This window comes from Oncorhynchus mykiss, chromosome 17 (assembly GCF_013265735.2).
Source record: "Oncorhynchus mykiss isolate Arlee chromosome 17, USDA_OmykA_1.1, whole genome shotgun sequence".
NCBI classification, from domain to species: Eukaryota; Metazoa; Chordata; class Actinopteri; order Salmoniformes; family Salmonidae; genus Oncorhynchus; species Oncorhynchus mykiss.
Window position 1 is genome coordinate 81,888,481 of NC_048581.1, and position 23,724 is coordinate 81,912,204.

The window sequence follows — 23,724 nt, forward strand, 5'->3', positions numbered from 1 at the left end:
AGATTTCAGATGAAAATAAGCCTGATAGAACAGGGAGACTTGACATCTCAAAGCTACCCGCTGGGCAGACGTCAGTTCAACTTCAACTCTCTTAGAACCCTTTTGGAACGTTTTTTTCTTTGGCTGTCCCCATAGGATAACTATTTTTGTTCCAGGAAGAACCATTTTGGGTTCCATGTAGAACCCTCTGTGAAAAGGGTTCTACTTTGAACCAAAAGAGTTCTACCTGGAAACAAAAAGGGTTCTCCAAAGTTTTCTCCTCTGGAGACAGACGAATAACCCTTTTAGGTTCTAGATAGTGTCGTTTTGATTTACATTTGGTTGAGTTGTCAACTAACGTGAATTCAATGTGAAATCAACCAAAAATGTCACCCTGTCATTGGATTTAGGTTAAAGATTCATAGTTTTCCACATTGATTTGGTCGAAATGAGGTGGAAACAACATTGATTCAACCAGTTTTTGCCCAGTGGGTACTTCTGGCTACAAGATTTACTTTATTCAGTCATGACCAGGTGTTTTCAGATTAAGTTAGGAACAGAACATTCATTGGCTTTGAGTCTACTCCTGAGGAACACTGAACAATTTCTTCCATTTATTGTTTAATTGCCACTAGTCTTATAGTGTTTCAATTTGTTGAATGTCACGTTGCCTTTGTGCTCCCAGTCAGGCTGTGATAGCTCTACATGGTCTATATACACCATTCAAGCATCATGTAGACAAAGTAGGCACAAGTCAATACAGGATTTACAACACTATTTTACCAAAAAAGGCTGACTTTTCAGTTTCTACGTGGGCTGGCACCTGTGTCTCACTGGGACATGGCTCTGGCGGCAGTGTGGTTAAGGTTAGGTTTCAATTCAGATTTTATGACTTTGTGGCTGTACCAGCTAGTGACCACAATGCAGAGCTTCCTCCAGAACAAGATTCATTATGAAAACTTCCTAAATTTGAGTCTACACCAGACTTCATAACATATCATCACAGTTCATAGAACTTTACAAACGAAACGCTACCATTTTATCTCAACTTAGCAGGCCTACTAGTCTTAGGCTGAAGAAGCTGTTCGTTCCAGCACACATGGAGCAGTCCAAATGAAAAACATTGAAGGAATTGACAGTACACTCTAAAATGGAAATAAATCAATCTAAACATCTTGCTCAAGTGTAGCATGTCTGTAGGCTCTGCAAAGAACTCAGAATGAGAACGGTAGCTAATTAAAATGTAGCATAATGAACCGAATTACCATAAGCAAACGTTCTAGATGAGGATAACGGGAAATGACATGATGAACGTTAAATTCACTACTGTGATATATTTATCTGGGAATTTACACAAATTTAACAAACAAAGGGCAAATAATTAACATAATGAAACAATGAATGTGCCCGAATTGGCAGGAAGCAGAAAGCACATGCATGGTAAGAGGAGCATAGCACTGCATGTGCTTTCTGCTTCATGCCAATTCGGACACATTCATTGTTTCATTATGTTAATTATTTGCCCTTTGTTTGGAGGAGAGGAAGAGGCGAAGCGAGAGGGTCATGGCTAGAAAGGAACAAGCGTCAGTTAACATGAACTTTATTGTCACGAATACCACCGAAGGTGGCTCCCCTTCCTGTTCGGGTGGCGCTCGGTGGTCGTCGTCGCCGGTCTACTAGCTGCCACCGATCCCTTTTTCCTTTTCGTTTGTTTTTGTCTAATTGTTTTCACCTGTTCCTTGTTGAGGTTTTGGGATGGGTGTTATTTAAGTTTGTTTAGCCCGCTGGTGTTTGTGCGGGCTTGTGGTTATTTTACATTCGTGGTGTTTTCAGTCATTTAGCAGACGCTCTTACCTAGGAGTTGGGTTTGGAGTTGTTTCTGGACCGGGCCAATCGGACTTCGCCACTTCGTTTTCTATTGTCACATACTGCAGTACAGTATGTGACTGCAAAAAAAAAAAAACTTATTATGAGGTTATTACAGGTTAAACCCTCACCCCACACATTACTGTACTGGAAGTTTGTAGTTACGGAGGGTGCCTATTATATAAATATTTTTAAGTAGCCTTTTGTGAACTAACTTAACCCCCCCCCCCCTTACCATCCCTGACTTTGCTGATATCTACTTTATTGAGGAAAATTGTACTTATTATGACTGTGATATGTGGTATCTTCAGATAGCTATCTTCAGATGAATGCACTAACTGTAAGTCGCTCTGGATAAGAACGTCTGTTAAATGACTCAAATGTAATTATGTATGTCAACCTGATAATGGACCTGGAGACTCCTGCTTCCACTCGGTCAGAGATTGGAGATAATGGTCCAGTAGGATCAAGGTGGATTAGAATGCCTGTATAAAGAGCATCAGGCAGCATCATCAGGCCTGCAGGTGCCCAGCTCTACCAGGTGAGTGAGCAGAGCTGATCTGACAGGAACACTGGTTTAGCTTCTTTTGTCCAGCTATTGGTGCAGCCTTGCTGAAGGACCAAATTTAGTTTTATTTACAGGGCTTATCATATGTACAAACATCCATTTTTTTGGATAGATTTACTAACTAATATATATATATATTTATATATTTGTTCATATTTCCGACTATAAAAATGTTCATATTTTTTTCTTGACTTTGACTTTAATTCCATGCAGGTTCTTGGTTGTATGACAGAAAGTTGTCGCTGCTTGCCAAATGGAATCGTCTGTGGCCATGTGTGGTCTCCTTTGCCTGCTGTTCAGCCAAGCTGTCCCCATGTGTGTGCCCACGGACTACACTCTGTATGAGGAGAGACATGAATGTGACTTCTGCGTGGCCATCAATACTACCATTTGCATGGGTTTCTGCTACTCAAGGGTAAGGACAAGCTGAACCTGACATTCTAAGTTTTCAACAAGAAAAAATCTGTAAAATCCACTCAGTTTAAAACGTTTATCCTCCCACAAAAACATATTTTGTTTTCCCTTTATTTGATCAGCATAGTCTCATTGAGATTAAGCATACTCTTTTACAAGACAGACCTGGCCATAATGGCAGGACACTAGTAGTTACAGACAAGGTCAATTATACAACATACCATGTGTGAATTATATCCTGTCACATGTTGTGGATTGGAGAAGCGATGATAAAATATATGTATTGAAACTTGAACTATGTAAGATTCCACTTGGCAGGCTTGACCGTGAGGCATATTTGACCTACATCGCATGCATTTAATGTATATATGTTTAGCATGTGTCTGTGTGTGTGATAATCAGGACAGTAATATGAAGGAGCTGGCCGGACCACGATTCCTGGTCCAGAGAGGCTGTACCTATGACCAGGTGGAGTACCGTACAGTGATACTGCCTGGTTGCCCGCTCCATGCCAACCCTCTCTTCACCTATCCCGTAGCCCTCAGCTGCCACTGTGGCACTTGCAACACAGACAGTGATGAGTGTGCCCACAAGGCCAGCAGTGGTGACGGCCCCAGATGTACCAAGCCACTCAGACACATCTACCCATACCCTGGCCTGAACAACTACATCCACCCCAACTAAATCCTCTCCCTTCCGTGGACAGATGTAGGATCTTAATTTGAGCCGTTTTCTACAGCAGGAAAATAATTATTTAACAACAGGAAATGCTAATTATTACATGGATTATAGTTCATGGTAATTTTTTGTAGGGTTGATACATTTTTCGTTAGGCTAAATCATGCCTGACATTTTAAAGTGGAAATTACAAACTTTAGAAGTCTTTTTGCTGAGCAGGAAAATGTTCAGCAACAAGAGTGATCAAATTAAGACCCTGCATCTGTACGATGGCTGTAATGACCATACTACCAACAGGGGAGGTAATGAGAATGATCAGTTCAAATAAAGTTTATGGTCAATAGCCTACTCATTATCAAAATAGAACATCATTGTGCTTAGCATTGTGTTTATGTGTTTGTGGTGGATACATACCAGTAGCTACAGGGTGGTGAACCCCATGTATTGTGATATGTATACTGTCTGTTTTGTATCTGGATGTGCTTTTTAGTTTATTGCTATACTTACAATGGAGGCTGACCCTGGTATTTTCGTCTGCTTCCTGGGTTTGTCCTTCTCTGTCTGTCCTGTCCATTGACTCACTGAGCTATTTTGTTTACGTTGAACCAATACCATGAATGCAACTAGATTAAAGCTGAAGTCTGTAAATAGTTGTCGGTAATCTTAATTAATCACATCCTGTGTAGGAACACAGCTTGCTGTCACACTCAAAACACAACACAGACACACTGACAGCAACAACATAGTGATTAACAAGACCTTGGCAATGACTCCCCGACTTTCCCTCCGTTGGCTTGATAATCTGATTGGAAATTATTTCTGTGTGAAATAATCATAGAGATATTAGCCGGTGCACTATTAAATTAAAAAAACATTCTAAATTCTAAAATGATTTAGTAGTAGTTTTGTCCAAAAAAATGAACACAAAATAGTATAATGAATTACTGTTTTATTTCACCAAGTGCACTTGCTGAACAGACATTACTAACACACATCATTGAATGGGATTTCATACATTATCCTATCCATTCCTATCCAAAGTGCATCTGGTTATAACTTTAGTCTCGTGGGAGTGTATCACAGGGGGCACGCGTGGTCAGAAATAAACAAAGGACATTTGGGGAGACAGCTGGTGGTCTATATATAAGTCACCAGCTCAGAGGGGGACATGTTATGTGCCTGTCATTTGGACTCCCTTTATCTCAATCAATGCTTAATCTGATATTATGAATTTGCCATACTTTATGTTGTAATCCAGTCAGTGTCAATGTGACAAGGGTCATGACATGATGATGACTCAAAGAGGGAAACCACAGGGCAGGGAGAGGTAAGGAGGCTTAGATGGAAATGCTGAGCGATTTGTGCTTTTGAGGTTAGTTCGGTTTGATTATCAAAACATGTACTGAGGTCATCGATTTCTGTTTCGATAAAACATGTTTTACATTAAATGCATTGTGCATTTTGTGGGTTGAATGCTAACACAGAATAAAAAAATGAATATAAGTCCCATGATTTATTCACATTACTTTAATAAAATACTTTAGTTGTGCATATTACATTTATTTTATTTGATGACTTTGTTATTTCATTCACAGTCATCATCTCTATAGAGCTGCTGCCTATGCTGTCTGACAAAAATCACTATTTTGTAGTTCTTCAAAGTAAATAAGGAATAAGTTTATGACTAGAGGTCGACCGGTTAATCCGAATGGCCGATTTCAAGTTGTCATAACAATCGTAATCCGCATTTTTAGATGCCGATTACATTGCAATCCACGAGGAGACTGCGTGGCAGGCTGACCACCTGTAACGTGAGTGCAGGCAGCAAGGAACCAAGGTAAGTTGCTAGCTAGCGTTAAACTTATCTTATAAAAACAATTCATCTTAACATAATTACTACTTAACTACACATGGTTGATGTTGTTACTAGTTTAACTAGCTTGTCCTGCGTTGCATATAATCAATGTGGTGCCTGAAATTGTGTCACTTCTCTTGCATTCAGTGTAAGCAGAGTCAGGGTATATGCAGCAGTTTGTGTCGCCTGGCTCGTTGCGAACTGTGTGAAGAATATTTCTTCCTAACAAAGACCGTAATTAATTTGCCAGAATTTTACATAATTATGACATAACATTAAAGGTTGTGCAATGTAACAGCAATATTTAGACTTAGGGTTGCCACCCATTTGATAAAATAGGGAACGGTTCCATATTTCACTGAAAGAAGAAATGTTTTGTTTTCGAAATGATAGTTTCCCGGATATGACCATATTATTGAGCTAAGGCTCATATTTCTGTGTGTTTATTATATTATAATTAAGTCTATGATTTGATAGAGCAGTCTGACTGAGCGGTGGTAGGCAGCAGCACGCTCGTAAGCATTCATTCAAACCGCACTTTCCTCCACAATGCTTGAAGCACAGCACTGTTTATGACTTCCAGCCTATCAACTCCCGAGATTAGGCTGGCAATACTATAGTGCCTATAAGAACATCTAATAGTCAAAGGTCTATGAAATACAAATGGTATAGAGAGAAATAGTCCTATAATAACCACAACTTAAAACTTCTTAACTGTGAATATTGAAGACTCATGTTAAAAGGAACCACCAAGGAACTTAAACGTTAGCTTTTTTACATGGTACATATTGCACTTTTACTTTCTTCTCCAACACTGTGTTTTTGCATTATTTAACCAAGTTGAACATGTTTCATTATTTATTTGAGACTAAATTGATTTTCTGTATTATATTAAGTTAAAATAAAAGTGTTCATTGTTCATTCAGTATTGTTGTAATTATAAATATTTATAAAAAGAGGCAGATTAATCTGTATCTGCTTTTTTTGGTCCTCCAATAATCGGCATCGGTGTTGAAAAACCATAATCGGTCGACCTCTATTTAAGACTGCTGAATACCAAATAATATTTCAACTTTATTTAACTAGGTAGGCTAGTTGAGAACAAGTTCTCATTTGCAACTGCGACCAGGCCAAGATAAACCATAGCAATTCGACACATACAACAACATGGAATAAACAATATATACAAGGGACACGACAGGACAAAAGACAAAGACGTCTGACTGCTACGCCATCTTGGAAGATCATGTAATATCAGGTAGAGAGATACCTTGGGAAGCAACAGCTGGTTTCTATTTGAGGGGTTCTTAAACATTTTCAGCCTGGGACCCAAATTAAGAAATTCTGTTTTAATGGGTTGCTTATAAAAACATGTAAATATGTGTACATTACATTGTCCTAATGCCTAAAACAAATGCAATATAGACAAAAACAAATAACAATTAAATGAAAACCATATAAATAGCTATCCATGTGTATTGTTCCCTATTAAAAACACTTTCATATCTGTCTAGGTTGGAACTGTTGCTGTTAAAATACAAGACATCACTTTCATTCTGAACTGGAATAAACAACAATAATTTATACAGTAAGATGTACAGTAGACTTGATTATTTTTCATCTGTACTGTTACTTAGGGTTGCAGTATCAGTAGCTAGCTAGCTTGCTTTGCCTAACGTTTACGTAAGCTAGCTAACTATTAGCTGTGTACAATGTTGTTTTTTAAGAGAAACTCACATCGACTACTATGAGAGATAGTAATCCCTTATTTCTGCTAACAGTGTCATCATTAACTGTTATAAAATTACAATAATGCCTTGCTAGCTGATTTACTCCACCACTGTCAAAGCACTGTTTCCTATAGTATTCTGCCCTGTTCTGAAAAAAGTCCCACGGTTTACCGTCATGCTGTGGCTGTTTGGTCAGGACGTGTCGTTCTTTTGTTCGTTTTGAGACTCATTACTGAGCACTTCCCTTCACAAAATACATTGTGGCGCTCCTCGTTATTTCTCATAGTTTGCATGAAACCAAGAGAGAGAAACTCATAGCTGTATTGCATTTCATGACGATTGAGTTCAGTCAGACCTTGAGGCAAACTTGAGTCAATTAGATAACAGCGGTGAGTGACGGCAAGGGGAACGACAAGTCAGTGGCTGACAGCGCTTCATCTGCTGCAGAATGACAGCGCCGCAGCGTGTGTCGCGGAGTGATCTTCAAGAAAACTGCCAGAAAAAGATCAGGTATACCACGAGGCACACGCACGTGTTACTCTCACTCGCGCATCTGCCAAACTGAGCAGAGGCAACGCTGCTAAGCAGAGCGCACTGAACAGTGGGCGCAGCTGCACGTGGCCAAATCAATTGTTGTAATTCATGAAATAATTATACATTTACTCTGACACGTCGCGACCCACAATTACACGGAACCCAAACCGGTTGCGCGCGTGCGCTATCATGCATAAATTTATTTTGCCTCCCCACACCAAACACGATCATGACACGCAGGTTAAAATATCAAAACAAACTCTGAACCAATGACATTAATTTGCAGACAGGTCGAAAAGCATTAAACAGGTATGGCGATTTAGATTGTTAGCTTGCCGTTGCTAGCTAACGTTAATTTGTCATATTTAGCTAGTTTGCTGTTGCTAGCTAATTTGTCCTGGGATATAAACATTGAGTTGTTATTTTACCTGAAATGCACAAGGACCTCTACTCTAAAAATCAATCCACACATAAAACGGCCAACCGAATTGTTTCTAGTCATCTCTCGTCCTTCCAGGCTTTTTCCTCGTTTAATTTATATGGTGATCCATCTAAACTTTCATTGTATTACCATGACTACCAGCAAAACAGTTCGTCTTTCAATCACCCAAGTGGGTATAACCAATGAGGAGATGCACGTGGGTACCTGCTTCTATAAACCAATGAGGAGATGGGAGAGGTAGGACTTTCAGCGCGATCTGCGTCAGAAATAGGAATGCATTATATTTTTGCCCTTGGCGTCGCAGACGCTCGTTGGCGCGCGCGAGCAGTGTGGGTGCAATAATTGAATAACATGGATTTCTAAATGTATTTTGCGACGCTCGCGCACGCGACGTGTCCGGTCTGGTCAGCATGTTAACAGGTCCGCGACCCGAGGAAGTGTGCGATGTGCGCATTGAGCTCACAGAAAGAAAACAAACGAAATGGAATTAAAATAATTGAACCGACGTCGGCTAATTCATTAGTTGTTTAAAAACAAAAAATAACCGAAATGTTGGTTAATCGCTGAGTACTAATAGATGGAAAATGAACATATGTCAGATAGCATTCATCAGAATGATTTCAACATCACAAAATTGCTTATCGAGCATGGTTCACTCGGCCCCCCAATATACATTATTGTTATATTGTCCCCACACCCCAACTTTCTTGTCAATACTACATAACTAGAATTGACCTCATGAAAGACTCACTGCTTTAATCAGATTGGACAGTGATTATAAGTCTGTTGCTTTTCCATTTGTTTTAAATGCAATTGGTTAAAAATGAATAAACTACTGTTGGCCTGAATTTACTCTGAAACAATCAGACTAATCACATGACAATGGTGTGAATTGTCCAGCTGACATACCACATCAAGCTGTGTTTTGAAGAGAAAAGCCCTGATACTCTGATGAATAAAACAATCATCCAAACAGAATTTGACTCCTCAGCATTCTTTTACACAGAATTGAATTAGCTACTGTCTGTAGGGCACATGCCATTCACAGTTCCATTCAAACAAATCTGTGTAGTTTTGTTTTTGTTGTGTTCCCCTTTTTCAAATGGTAGGAAACAAATCACAACAGAGGATTACTTGTCTGAACATGAGGGGCCATATCACCAACATTAAGTTCAATGACTCTGTGTTGGAAATTATTTTTCCAACTAACCATTTGTCCTACGAACCATGGCAGAGTTAGTTAGTGCCTACAAAAGGACAGCATTACTATTTCTCTCTATTGGGCTCCTTGATAAAAATGGAGCAATGTTTGAATGCTACAGGATATCTGAACATCATTGCCAATCAAGTGCATCCCTTCATGGCATCAAATCAAATCACATTTTATTGGTCACATACACATGGTTAGAAGATGTTATTGCGAGTGTAGCGAAATGCTTGTGCTTCTAGTTCAGACAGTGCAGCAATATCTAACAAGTATTCTAACAATTCCACAACAACTACCTGATACACACTCATATAAGTAAAGGAATGGAATAAGAATATATACATATAAATATATGGATGAGCAATGACCGAGCGGCATAGGCAAGATGCAATAGATGGTATAAAATACAGTTCATACATATGAGATGAGTATTGCAAGATATGTTAACATTATTTAAGTGGCATTACTAAAGTGACTAGTGATCCATTTAATAACTTGGCCAATGATTTCAAGTCTGTATGTAGGCTACTGCCTCACTGTGTTAGTGATGGCTGTTTAACAGTCTGATGGCCTTGAGATAAGAGCTATTTTTCAGTCTCTCGGTCCCAGCTTTCCTGAGGTTGAAGCAGCGCATGCTATTGCGCCTTCTTCACCACACTGCCTGTGTGGGTGGACTATTTCAGTTTGTCGGTGATGTGTACGCCGAGGAACTTAAAACTTTCCACCTTCTTCACTGCTGTCCCATCCATGTGGATAGGGGGATGCTCACTTTGCTGTTTCCTGAAGTCTGGTTTCCTTTGTTTGGTTGACGTTCAGTGAGAGGTTGTTTTCCTGACACCACACTCCAAGTGTCCTCCCCTCCTCCATATAGGCTGTCTCATCGGTGTTGGTACTCAAGCCTATTACTGTTGTGTCGTCTGCAAACTTGACGATTGAGTTGGAGGCGTGTGTGGCTACGCAGTCATGGGTGAACAGGGAGTACAGGAGGGGGCTGAGCATGTACCCTTGTGGGACACCCAGTGTTGAGGATCAGCAAAGTGGAGATGTTGTTTCCTACCTTCACCATCTGGGGGCTGCCCATCAGGAAGTCCAGGACCCAATTGCACAGGGCGGGGTTGAGACCCAGTACCTCAAACTTAATGATGAGCTTGGAAGGTACTATGGGGCGATAGTCATTTAGTTCAGTTACCTTTGCCTTTTTGGGTACAGGAACAATGGTGGCCATCTTGAATTATGTGGGGATAGCAGACTGGGACAGGGAGAGATTTAATATGTCCATCAACACACCAGCCAGCTGGTCTGCGCATGCTCTGAGGATGCGGCTAGGGATGTTGTTTGGGCCAGCAGCCTAGCGAGAATTAACACGTTTAAATGTCTTACTCACATCGGCCACGGAGAAGGAGAGCCCACAGTCCTTGGTAGCGGGCCACCACGGTGGCACTGTATTATCCTCAAAGTGGGAAAATAATGTGTTTAGTTTGTCTGGAAGCAAGACGTTGCTGTCCGTGACGTGGCTGGTTTTCTTTTTGTAGCCCGTGATTGTCTGGAGACCCTGATACACATGTCTCATGTCTGAGCCGTTGAATTGTGACTCCAATTTGTCTCTATACTGACATTTTGCTTGTTTGATTGCCTTGGGGAGGGAATATCTACACTGTTTGTATTCGGCCATATTCCCAGTCAACTGTCCATGGTTAAATGCAGTGGTTCACGCTTTCAGTTTTGTGCGAATGCTGCCATCTATCCACGGCTTCTGGTTAGGGTAGGTTTTAATAGTCACAGTGGGTACAACATCTCCTTCACACTTCCTTATAAACTCACTCACCGAATCAGCGTATAAAACAATATTATTCTCTGAGGCCACGGGTACGTCCTGATTGAGTTTATGCCTATAGGAAGGGAGGAGCAAAATGGAGTCGTGGTCAGATTTTCCGAAGGGAGGGCGGGTGAGGGCCTTGCAAGCATTGCGGAAGTTAGAGTAGCAGTGATCCAGTTTTGCCAGCATGAGTGCTACAATTAATATGCTGATAGAATTTAGGTAGCCTTCTTCTCAAATTTGCTTTGTTAAAATCCCCAGCTACAATAAATGCAGCCTCAGGATATGTGGTTTCCAGTTTACACAAAGTCCAGTGAGGTTCCTTGAGGGCCGTCGTGGTGTCGGCTTGAGGGGGGATATACACAGCTGTAACAATAACCAACGAGAATTCTCTTGGTAGACATTACGGTCGGCATTTGATTGTGAGGAATTCTACGTAAGGTGAACAAAAGGACTTGAGTTACTGTATGTTGTAACAATTACACCATGAGTCGTTAATCATGAAACATAAACCCCAGCCCTTCTTCTTTCCAGAGAGATGTTATTGATGATATGTTATTTCTGTCGGCGCAATCCTCTGTATCCATCTGCAATTTTTTTTTTTTTTCAGCAGGATAATGCTCCATGCAACAAGGCTAGGATTGTCCAGGAATGGTTTCACAAACATGACAGTGAATTCAGCTTTCTGCAGTGGCCTGCCCAGTCATCAGATCTCAATCCAATTGAGCATCTTTGGGATGAGATGGAATGAGCTATTTGGATTAGAGATCCACTACCAGCCAACTTGACAACTGTGGGAAGCACTGGAGTGAACATGGGCCAGCAGCCCTGTGGAACGCTTTCGAAACCCTGTAGAGTTCATGCCCAGACGAAGTGAGACTGTTCTGATAGGTACAACTCAGTATTAGGTACAAAAATAGGTACAACTCAGTATTAGGAAGGTGTTCTTAATGTCATATACACTCAGTGTATATGCCATTTAGCAGCCATTTTTGTCCAAATCGAGTCATGACTTACAGTGGTGTGTGCATTCATTTGACATAACATCATGTTTTTATTGTGGAGAAAGAAACAATAAAACATTTTCAAACTTATTTGACATCTCATTGGTTTAAAGCAACATATTTATTTTTTTATTTACCTTTATTTAACTAGGAAAGTCAGCTAAGAACAAATTCTTATTTACAATGACAGCCTACACCGGCCAAACCCTAACCCGGACGACACTGTGCCAATTGTGCGCCACCCTATGGGACTCCCAATCACAGCCGGTTGTGATACAGCCCAGGGTCTGTAATGACGCCTCTGGCACTGAGATGCAGTGCCTTAGACTGCTGCGTCACTCAGAGCGCCCAAATATGACTGAAACCCATGACTGATTGTTTAGATATGTTAATAATGTAAACACATGTAACCTTGATGGGATGTTCATGTGACTTGCCTGAGATTCCTTCCATATACATTGCCTTGCGAAAGTATTCCGCCCCCTTGAACTTTGCGACCTTTTGCCACATTTCAGGCTTCAAACATAAAGATATAAAACTGTATTTTTTTGTGAAGAATCAACAACAAGTGGGACACAATCATGAAGTGGAACGACATTTATTGGATATTTCAAACTTTTTTAACAAATCAAAAACTGAAAAATTGGGCGTGCAAAATTATTCAGCCCCTTTACTTTCAGTGCAGCAAACTCTCTCCAGAAGTTCAGTGAGGATCTCTGAATGATCCAATGTTGACCTAAATGACTAATGATGATAAATACAATCCACCTGTGTGTAATCAAGTCTCCGTATAAATGCACCTGCACTGTAATAGTCTCAGAGGTCCGTTAAAAGCACAGAGAGCATCATGAAGAACAAGGAACACACCAGGCAGGTCCGAGATACTGTTGTGAAGAAGTTTAAAGCCGGATTTGGATACAAAAAGATTTCCCAAGCTTTAAACATCCCAAGGAGCACTGTGCAAGCGATAATATTGAAATGGAAGGAGTATCAGACCACTGCAAATCTACCAAGACCTGGCCGTCCCTCTAAACTTTCAGCTCATACAAGGAGAAGACTGATCAGAGATGCAGCCAAGAGGCCCATGATCACTCTGGATGAACTGCAGAGATCTACAGCTGAGGTGGGAGACTCTGTCCATAGGGCAACAATCAGTCGTATATTGCACAAATCTGGCCTTTATGGAAGAGTGGCAAGAAGAAAGCCATTTCTTAAAGATATCCACAAAAAGTGTTGGTTAAAGTTTGCCACAAGCCACCTGGGAGACACACCAAACATGTGGAAGAAGGTGCTCTGGTCAGATGAAACCAAAATTGAACTTTTTTGGCAACAATGCAAAATGTTATGTTTGGCGTAAAAGCAACACCCTGAACACACCATCCCCACCGTCAAACATGGTGGTGGCAGCATCATGGTTTGGGCCTGCTTTTCTTCAGCAGGGACAGGGAAGATGGTTAAAATTGATGGGAAGATGGATGGAGCCAAATACAGGACCATTCTGGAAGAAAACCTGATGGAGTCTGCAAAAGACCTGAGACTGGGATGGAGATTTGTCTTCCAACAAGACAATGATCCAAAACATAAAGCAAAATCTACAATGGAATGGTTCAAAAATAAACATATCCAGGTGTTAGAATGGCCAAGTCAAAGTCCAGACCTGAATCCAATCGAGAATCTGTGGAAAGAACTGAAAACTGCTGTTCACAAATGCTCTCCATCCAACCTCACTGAGCTCGAGCTGTTTTGCAAGGAGGAATGGGAAAAAATTTCAGTCTCTCGATGTGCAAAACTGATAGAGACATACCCCAAGCGACTTACAGCTGTAATCGCAGCAAAAGGTGGCGCTACAAAGTATTAACTTAAAGGGGCTGAATAATTTTGCACGACCAATTTTTCAGTTTTTGCTTTGTTAAAAAAGTTTGAAATATCCAATAAATGTCGTTCCACTTCATGATTGTGTCCCACTTGTTGTTGATTCTTCACAAAAAAATACAGTTTTATATCTTTATGTTTGAAGCCTGAAATGTGGCAAAAGGTCGCAAAGTTCAAGGGGGCCGAATACTTTCGCAAGGCACTGTATGTATTTCAGAGAACATGCAATGAATCTCACTTACAGCAGTGATACTAAATAAAATATTTGATTCAATATTTATCTTTTAAAGATGTTTTGTGATTTATGGACTTTATGACTTGTTTTAAAAATAAAAAGCATTAGTAATTGAACATTATACATCTATTATAACATCCCTTACTTACCCAGCTCATCTTTGACCCTTGACCCTGTGTGTTGGCTCCTGTACTGTGGTGGCTAATGATTGGAATATAAATTCATGAACAGTTAAGCATTATTGTCTGTGTTTGCTTTCCCATGTTAAGAATTATACATTGACATTATGTTAGGGATTATAGCACTGCAAACATCCAACTCTCTGTAATTGTTTTATTTGGCACAAGGACATTCAGAAAATTCAAGTCTCATTCACTCTCATTCACTCAGTTATGGTTAGCATTATTTTGGATAGCTTAATGTAAACCATTTTATATAATCCCCCTTTCATGCTTTTGTAAAAAAATCCCTACATGCAGTGCAGTTCAATTTCAATGAACCTGTCCTAGTTAATGTGTAGGCCTATTAAAAAGCAGTTGAAGAGTCTACCCATAGTAATGAATAAGATAAGGATCTCTGTGATCCTACCCATCTGATATATTTGACTCCTCATGCCATGTAGGATTTGGCCTTTGTCTATGTAGCCGATGTGAAATGGCTAGCTAATTAGCGGGGGTGCGCGCTAGTGGCGTTTCAATCGGTGACATCACTTGCTCTGGGACCTTGAAGTAGTGGTTCCCCTTGCTCTGCAAGGGCTGTGGCTTTTGTGGAGCGATGGGTAACGATGCTTCGAGGGTGACTGTTGACGTGTGCAGAGTGTCCCTGGTTCGCGCCCAGGTCGGGGCGAGGGGACGGGCCTAAAGTCTATACTGTTACATCTATATTAAGAACACTACTATACCAATAACACACTAAGTTTAACGTTTTATTAGTCCTATCTTATGTGGAGAAAGTCTGTGCAATGTCCAATCATAGGTCTCTACCCAGTGGTGTAAAGTACTTAAGTAAAAATGCTCAGTATTTTTTACTTTTACTCCTCTACATTCATCAAGAAAATAATGTTGTTTTTACTCCATACATTTTCCCGGACACCAAAAAGTATTCGTTCTGTTTTGAAAGCTTAGCATGACAGGAAAATGGCCAATTTATCAAGAGAATATCCCTGGTCATCCCTACTGCCTCACAGACTCACAAAACATACATACTTCATTTGTAAATTATGTCTGAGTGTTGGAGTGGGCCTCTGGTTATCGCTGAATTTAAAAAAACAAGAAAATGGTACCTTCTGGTTTGCTTAATTTGAAATAATTCATACATTTACTTTTGATACTTAAGTATATTTTAGCAATTACATTTACTTTTAATACTTAAGTATATATGAAACCAAAAACATTTTGTACTCAAGTAGTTTTCTATCTGGGTGACTTTCACTTTTACTTGAGTCCTTTTAAGTTATCTTTACATTTATGCAAGTATGACACTTTGGTACTTTTTTAACCACTGCCTATACCAAAGATACTTTTAACTAACCCTCTGTGCATCTACTCTCTGGCTCTGGGAAGATGTAAGTAGGAACTGATCTTGGATGAATAATCTTGTTGATGTTACCATCCCCAAATCTTCACGAAAATTCCAAACTGACCTTAGATCAGCACCGAGGGACAACTTCAGCCTTTAATCCCAGCCACTTCTTACAATTTCAATTTAATACGGGGATTTATTGGCATGGGCCAAAGCACGTGAAATAGTTCATGAACAAAAGTGAAATAAACAATAACAAATGTACAGTAAACATTACACTCACAAAAGTTTCTGAAAAATAAAGACATTTCAAATGTCATATTAGGTCGATATAAAGTGTTGTAAGGATGTGCAAATAGTTAAAGTACAAAAGGGAAAATAAATAAACATTGGTTGTATTTACAACTAACGAAATAAAAGGACAAATGAACCGTCAATATGTACATTTGAAAACGACGATTGGATAAATTTGAACTCTCGTTGCGACTAGTTGGCCCCGCCTTCATATTTAATCAAGTAATGGAATTTTCCAGTATGTCATTCAGCAAGTTTCACAACTAACGACAAGACAGACGATACTTTTACGTACTAGAACGACATATCTCATCTCTATCTCATCTCAATTTCAGGTGAGTGTCTTTCGCGTTATCAAATATAACTATTGGCTAATGTATCACTGGATTGACACTTTCTATGTCATCGTTGCTCAATTTCTTATAATGCATTATTGAAAGAGGAACTGCCGCGGCTAGCTAGTTAAAGTTAGGTAGCAAGTTAACACTAGCTTGCTCTGAGTGCAATTAAACAACCTATTCGAATTTTAAGTATTATTATTATTATGTTTATACATAGAGAAACTTGATTAATAATCTTACAGCAACGTTATATATCTTCGGAAGATACTGAATTAACTAACGTTGGCAAACGCCATTTCCGCATAAATAACAGCTAACTAATTTAGCTAGATTTCGTAACTTAATTAGCTAAGTAAATAAGGCGCAATCGTAATGAAACATATTCTTGCTATTATTGAATAAGATTACGTAGGGAAAATTATAATATAATAGTAGCTAGTTAGTCAAGTTAATGGATGGGGCCGGCAAAAATGTAGCTAACTAAAGCTAACCACTAATTTGACATTTTATGCATTTAGCGGACACTCTTATCCAGAGCTATTTACAGTAGTGAGTGCATTCATTTTTATACTTGTTCTTAATGGTCCCCCGTGGGAATCAAACCCACAACCCTGGCTTTGCAAGGTCCATGCTCTACTAAATGATCTAGTATGTGGTGCAATGATTCACCATACGCTATAGTTTAAACCATGTTTTGAGGCTATACTGTGCAGCGTTGCTTAATATTTAAGTTCTTTGCAAACATTAGAGTAAAACAAGCTTGTATTTTGGATTCTGATGGGGTATGACAATTGAACTAAGCTCATAAGTAATATTCTTCAACAACCAATGGCGATGTGTGTGTGAATATATATTGTGTAGTGAATATAGTGTATGTGTGTCTGAAAATTAATGTAGCAAATAAGGATTCTAGCTTTAAATGAAAGCGAAATAGCTAACTAAAGTTCATTATTAAACTGGTTTGGGGTGTAGTAAAGTTACAAGTTAGACTCAAGTTGAATCTTGTTCACGTCCTGACCTGGAATGTCTTTTACCCTAGCAACTGTGCCAAAGATACTGGAGTTGATGCCTCAGGGTCATGCAAACTGATGCCCAAATATAGACTTCCTGTTACTGAGCGTGTATTGAGATTCACTTTTCACTTCCAGTAAGAGGCAGGTTGTAAACCCTCGTGATCCTTTGAGGTGTGAGTGGGTGGAGATTATCCAAGGGGCATGTTGCTGTTTGTGTGTGGGATAGGCTTTGTGTGTATTAGGTTTAATTTTGCGTGTGTGTACTCGCGCTCAGGACTCTGACAGGCTTGTCTATATATAAATAATCTCCCTGGCTCTTCCTCTCCAGAACTCTAGCAGCAGCTCATCAGCACTTGATCTACTGACCACTACGATCGACTTACGACTAGCTAAGATATCACGGTTCCGTTCTACATCTGTTACCTATCTGAAAGTTACCATGGCTCACCAGCAGCAGATCAGGTACTGTAACTGTGGCTTTCTCTCATCTGTCTTGAGCGTCTTTCACTTTTTTACTCAATATATGTAATATCTAGAGAGTTGCTTAGTTTTTTTTCAGTGTTAGTAACCCAGGAAAATGTTTTCATAAATGTATCCTTCCTTTATGTTTTATCTATTTCAAGTGCCTTGAAGGTGTGTGTGTGTAATGCCAATCTGAACCTAATCTCAAACGGTTTTATTTTTTCCAGCCTTCCCGCTAAACTGATCAATGGTGGTATTGCTGGCATTGTTGGGGTCACCTGTGTGTTTCCCATCGACCTTGTAAAGACCAGGTTACAGAACCAGAGGCAAGGTCATCAGATCTACAAGAACATGTGAGTCTGTCCTCCCTTTTCATGTCATGCTGTGTGGCTGATGAAAATAAAACCTAATATAACTCAAACGGAAAGCATTTGCATTTTTGCGCAGTCCAGGCAGTGCTGAGAGGGATAGTTTGGTCTGCTATTTGTTCTGGTTCTGCATAGCTAAATCTTGATAGTTACATTCATTTGACCGTTTTTAAAAACACCACAAAGGACATGGAATTACACTAATATAGGATGGGATATCTTGATGTGCGGCTGCTGTCGTGAGAGCATATACTTGTGCCCGGCTTTGGGTCCCATGTCTGTGACGACCGACTGCCGTCATTGGCTCATTCTTCCTGTTGAGTAATCCTGAGGAATGTGTGAGGGGAGTGGAAATTTCCCTTTGCTCTGTGCACCCATTTAGTTGGCATCTCCACCCTAAACCCATTGATGTTACTTAGTTCTGACTGTCTGTTTTATCTATAGATAGGCCTGGTGCAGTTATTGTATAATTGTGTAACTACCGATTATGGATTGTCCATCATGAAAAATAGTTGACAATTTACCTGATAGCAGCAAATGGATATAAGCCTGGTTTACATCAAACAGCTTATATAAGCAGAGACGAGGGGAGGCAAAACTAGGCAGTTCTAGAATTTTGTGGAACAGACATCTGACTGAAGGCGGGACGTCTAGGCATTAAAAAAGTTTGACACTTGTGGTCGAGTCCGCTTCCGCCATAACATGGACTCTTTACAACGTGATGAGACTTTTGTTGCTATTGTAACAGTTCTAAACGGTGACTGTAGTCCTTTGCCTGACAAATAACCTTCACCAAAAATTCCATTACCGTCACAGCCCCACCTACACGAACGAGTAGGTGGATCTGCTCCCTCGTGAGCCCGAAGGAAGAAGACGTTGTGATAAATTTCCCTCATTCTGACATGTTGTGTTTTCTCTCTTAGGCTGGACTGCCTCGTTAAGACTGTTCGATCAGAAGGATACTTTGGCATGTATAGAGGTAAGTCATTACATGTTTTGTCCTAGTTTTATAGTACGGGTTCTATATTTAGTCAACAAGGGGGTTATTAGTGAAATTGTGACCAATTTGTAAGAAAATTATTTTAAGCTATAACTGATCTGGATTTAATTATTTGCTTAAAGTGAAAGCAGTCAAGTTGCTGTTCAATCACAATCAATGCAGTAGTTTCTCATGATTGATATCCGTAATTATATTCTGATGTGATCTCAAAAGTTGATTAATTGTCACTGCATTGTACTTATGTAGTGATGTTTAAATGCATCATTAGAAATTGGCTTGTTTCTTTCTACTCATATATTTAGATTTGAATGAATGACAAATGGTAGAATATTCTCCAAACCTTTTAAAAGCGAATGGTCTAATTTTCAATTGATGACATGATTGCAATGTTCACAGTGAAATGCATTACTTTAGCAGTACTGAAACTAAATACTGTATGAAACACATTTGTGTTGGGCAACATCATGTACATAGATAGCCTAGTGTCTTTTGTGGACAGGCAGTTGGAGTTAATTTTATGGGACTCCATTTGTGTGAGGAATGCTATTTTTTTTTTTTTTTGCATCTGTTTTCTCCATGTTACAGACCTGGGTCCCCCTGGGAAATTGAACGGCTAGCCGATATGGCACAGCCACACTGAAGGCAAATCATTTAATGGTTCTTACAATAATACTTTATTTCAACGAGGCAACCATTTCCCATTTGTTCAAAATTGTGCTCCTTCATGTGTTCATATCAGTGAACCTGTTCTTTCTGCTTTCGACTCCTTTCGCTTACTGACTTTTCACCAACACTTGTGACCATTGCCAAACAATGCTCTTGTGAAAATGTATGTCGTAGTAATGGCGGCTAAGGTGACTTTCATTCTCGTCTATCCATTTCCCACTGGCATGTAGGCTAGCCTATGTCTTTATGTAAAGTCTTCTTCCCACATTTCTTTTCTAAAGAGAAGTTGGTCTTCCGGTAGATTAGCCTAAGCTTTTTTCATTTTCTCCGGGAACTTACTGTCTTCTTTGCATCCCCTTCTCTAGTGTTGTCTGATCTCTGTTCGCATTCCTGTTCTGCTTGCTTCTCATCATGTTTCTCATGTTTTAATGTAACTCATTAGGTTGACTTATCCATTGAAATAATCCCCCTCCATGATCATGCCAGAGCAGCCATCCTGTGTGCTTCTTGTCTATTTAATTTAGAAACGTGTGTATTAGTTTGAAAGCTATTACTGTACAGTCAATGGCATTGCATACTTAAATGGATCGATGGTGGCGGGGAATGTTTTTATTTGTAACATTTCCTTGTAAACACATTTTGATGTATGATTTTTAAGGTTTGACTAATGTTCAATTGTTTTGTCTTCAGGTGCTGCTGTGAATCTGACCTTGGTCACTCCTGAGAAGGCCATCAAACTAGCTGCAAATGACTTCTTCCGCCAGCATCTTAGCAAAAATGGGTAAATTACAGTTTGCATTTTGGACAGTGAAGACGGTAGATTTAAGAGTACAGTGTAGCTAATAGATATATAATGAAGTGTCCAACTAGTCATTGAAGAGACCAATCCTATCCCGTGGATGCTTTCTAACCTCTGACTCCTTGTTGCAGGAAAGGCTTGACGGTGTTTAAGGAGATGTTGGCAGGTTGTGGTGCAGGCATATGCCAAGTTGTCATTACGACTCCTATGGAAATGCTTAAGATTCAACTTCAGGACGCAGGGAGGCTAGGTAAGCAAGTACACGTATTGATTGATGGTAGTTATGTTAAATGTGACTCCAACAGCGGTAAATATATTTTGTGCAAGTATATTCATGTCTTTTTGTTCCTCCCAGCGGCTCAGCAGAGAATGCCAGCCATGATGTCTCCTACTAAGCTGGCTGCCACTAACACAGTGCTGAGCAGGTCCTACAACGTGGGGCCCAGTCCTGCAGCCAGGGCAGTGTCTGCTACCCAGATTGCCCGGGACCTTCTGCACACACAAGGCATCCAGGGCCTCTACAAAGGCCTCGGGGCCACCCTCATGAGGTAAGGGCTTCTTACACATTCATGTAAAGTCAAAGAAAAATTGAAATAGCTTTAGAAAACAGATTTACAAACCAGTAAAATACTTATTGTCTTTCAGAGATGTTCCCTTCTCCATGGTCTACTTCCCACTGTTTGCCCACCTTAACCGGCTGGGCCAGCCATCTCGAGATGAATCCGCACCCTTCTACTGGGCTTTCTTGTCTGGCTGTCTGGCTGGCTCCACTGCAGCTGTGGCAGTCAATCCTTGTGATGGTGAGTCTGGAATCTCTCCATTTGTGACCCACTTCTATTAAGCTAGCGGATGGGTATTTTTTTTTTTCTTCTTTTTTTTCTGGTCTAACAAGTTTCCGCTCTTTCTTTCAGTTGTAAAAACGAGATTGCAGTCTCTGAGCAAAGGGGCCAACGAGGAGAGCTACAACGGTGTGGTTGACTGCGTCAGGTAGAGAGTCACTCTTTAATCATTCTATTCCCTGACTTTGAACTCGTTGCAACTTTACAACCAGTGTGCTCTAAAAATTGATTTACCCACATTCCTGAAATTCAAGCAGTGTTTTATTTCCTTTCTCTCCCTGCAGTAAGATCATGCGTAAGGAGGGTCCCTTTGCCTTTCTGAAGGGAGCAGGATGCAGGGCGCTGGTCATCGCTCCTCTCTTCGGCATTGCACAGGTCATGTACTTTATTGGCATCGGAGAGTTCATCTTGGACCAGTCACCTTTCAACTACTTGTCTGCATGAGACAAGACCAGCATTACCTGGCTGTGCATGGGACTAAAAATACTGGCAGCTATATTCCATCAGTATTTGGTACAGAAAAAATAAACTACGTAAGACTGAGGTGTCTGTCAGAGCTTTGGATCCTAGAAAAGAGAAAATAAAAAAAACATTCTATAGTACTTGACTTCCTGTATGGTCTAACAGCTGTACTGCACTTCCGCCAAATATTTTCCTGGCTTATTTAATGGGCTGTGAACAACGATTGCACTTGAAGGTGTCAGTTTGCTGAACTGCGGACCATGAAGTGCAGCAGTGGCACTGGCTGGGGAGTCTCCCTGGTTCCTCTCCCTCTGTGAGGGGCCATTTCAACACAAACAACAACTGAAAGTTTTTTTCATTGTTTTTTGTTTTCTTTATCCATTGTTTATGTAAAAAATATTTGATAATTTATTCCACTTTTGTGCTGTTGGTTGAATGCCATAGTGTGGTGTAAAGATTTGTATAGGTCACAGGAGGTTGGTGGCACCTTAATTGGGGAGGACGGGCTCGTGGTAATGGCTGGAGTGGTGTCAAATACACACTTGGTTTCCATGTGTTTAATTCCATTTGTTCCATTCCAGACATTATGAGCCGTCCTCCCCTCAGCCTCCATTTGTGAAGGTATTTCATAGCCTCTGTCATGTTTTTGCAGTCATGTGATTTCAAGCTATCAATCTGATTGACACATTTGAATTGTTAATTTAACTGTGGTCGATTTGAGAAGGCTAAAGAAACACGTTAGAATTAGCTTTTTAATGTTTTTTTTCAAAAGAAACCTCTTCAACTTGCATTTCACTGAGGTTTAGTTTGAGACAGAGGGACCAAGCACCTAGGGGTTATTCCACAGCTACACCTCATGGTTCGCTGCCACAGACACTCGCATCTTAGTTTATTTTTTACATTTTAAATACTTGAATCATTTATATTATGCATATTTATACATACATATACAGTAAGGTTGTGAAGTGGTCTGTTACTTCAGGGCTATAGACAAAAGTTCAATAATTTTAGTTTATTTTATTAATGACATGCCCCTAAATGTAATGCACATGGTTTTGTATTTGCCTTAGCTGAGTGGATTGGCATTTTTCTCAGACTGACTGATCCTGCCAAATAGCATCACCGACGCTATCTGCACCAGGTCATCTAACAAAGGAAATTACTGTTACATCACTTTATGTTGTATGTCTAATTTTGATTTGTATGTATTTAAGTGATGCCCAGGTTGACACAACCTGCAGTCCTGACTGTTATATCCACGGGACAGGCAGGTTTAGGTTCATGCAATGTGTGGATGAAGGGTGGGTTGAATAAAGAGAACAATGTATTTAAAAAAAAATCCATACATGTATACTTCTTGTGCAGTTAATCTAGTTTACATTGAGGTTTAACGCACTTGACTTAACATGCAGCGCCATAACATTATGACACTATCATAACCATGTCATAATACACATACATATGCACAAAAGTATGTGGACACCCCTTCAAATTAGTGGATTTGGCTATTTTGGCCACAGCTGTTGCTGACCGGTGTATAAAATTGAGCACACAGCCATGCAATCTCCATAGACAAACATTGGCAGTAGAATGGCCTCACTGAAGAGCTCAGTGACTTTCAACGTGGCACCGTCATAGGATGCCTCCTTTCCAACAAGTCAGTTGGTCAAATGTCTGCCCTGCTAGAGCTGCACCGGTCAACTGTAAGTGCTGTTAGTGTGAAGTGGAAATGCCTAGGAGCAACAACGACTCAGCCGTG

The 23,724-nt window shown here is 40.1% G+C and overlaps 2 protein-coding genes across 2 annotated transcripts; both read left to right on the plus strand.

Annotated features, from left to right (window-relative positions):
* Window positions 1-2,076: 2,076 nt before the first annotated feature.
* Window positions 2,077-4,153, plus strand: LOC110494700 (thyrotropin subunit beta-like). The gene is made up of 3 exons (XM_021569992.2): window positions 2,077-2,386; window positions 2,627-2,828; window positions 3,230-4,153. Exons 2-3 carry the CDS (start codon window positions 2,667-2,669, stop codon window positions 3,509-3,511), a joined length of 444 nt encoding a protein of 147 aa, XP_021425667.1. The 5' UTR covers window positions 2,077-2,386; window positions 2,627-2,666; the 3' UTR covers window positions 3,512-4,153.
* Window positions 4,154-16,287: 12,134 nt separating this feature from the next.
* LOC110494701 (mitochondrial glutamate carrier 1) lies at window positions 16,288-23,304 on the plus strand. The gene is made up of 10 exons (XM_021569994.2): window positions 16,288-16,350; window positions 17,698-17,831; window positions 18,059-18,184; window positions 19,123-19,178; window positions 20,556-20,646; window positions 20,796-20,914; window positions 21,020-21,212; window positions 21,310-21,464; window positions 21,576-21,651; window positions 21,788-23,304. Exons 2-10 carry the CDS (start codon window positions 17,809-17,811, stop codon window positions 21,945-21,947), a joined length of 999 nt encoding a protein of 332 aa, XP_021425669.1. The 5' UTR covers window positions 16,288-16,350; window positions 17,698-17,808; the 3' UTR covers window positions 21,948-23,304.
* Window positions 23,305-23,724: the final 420 nt, after the last annotated feature.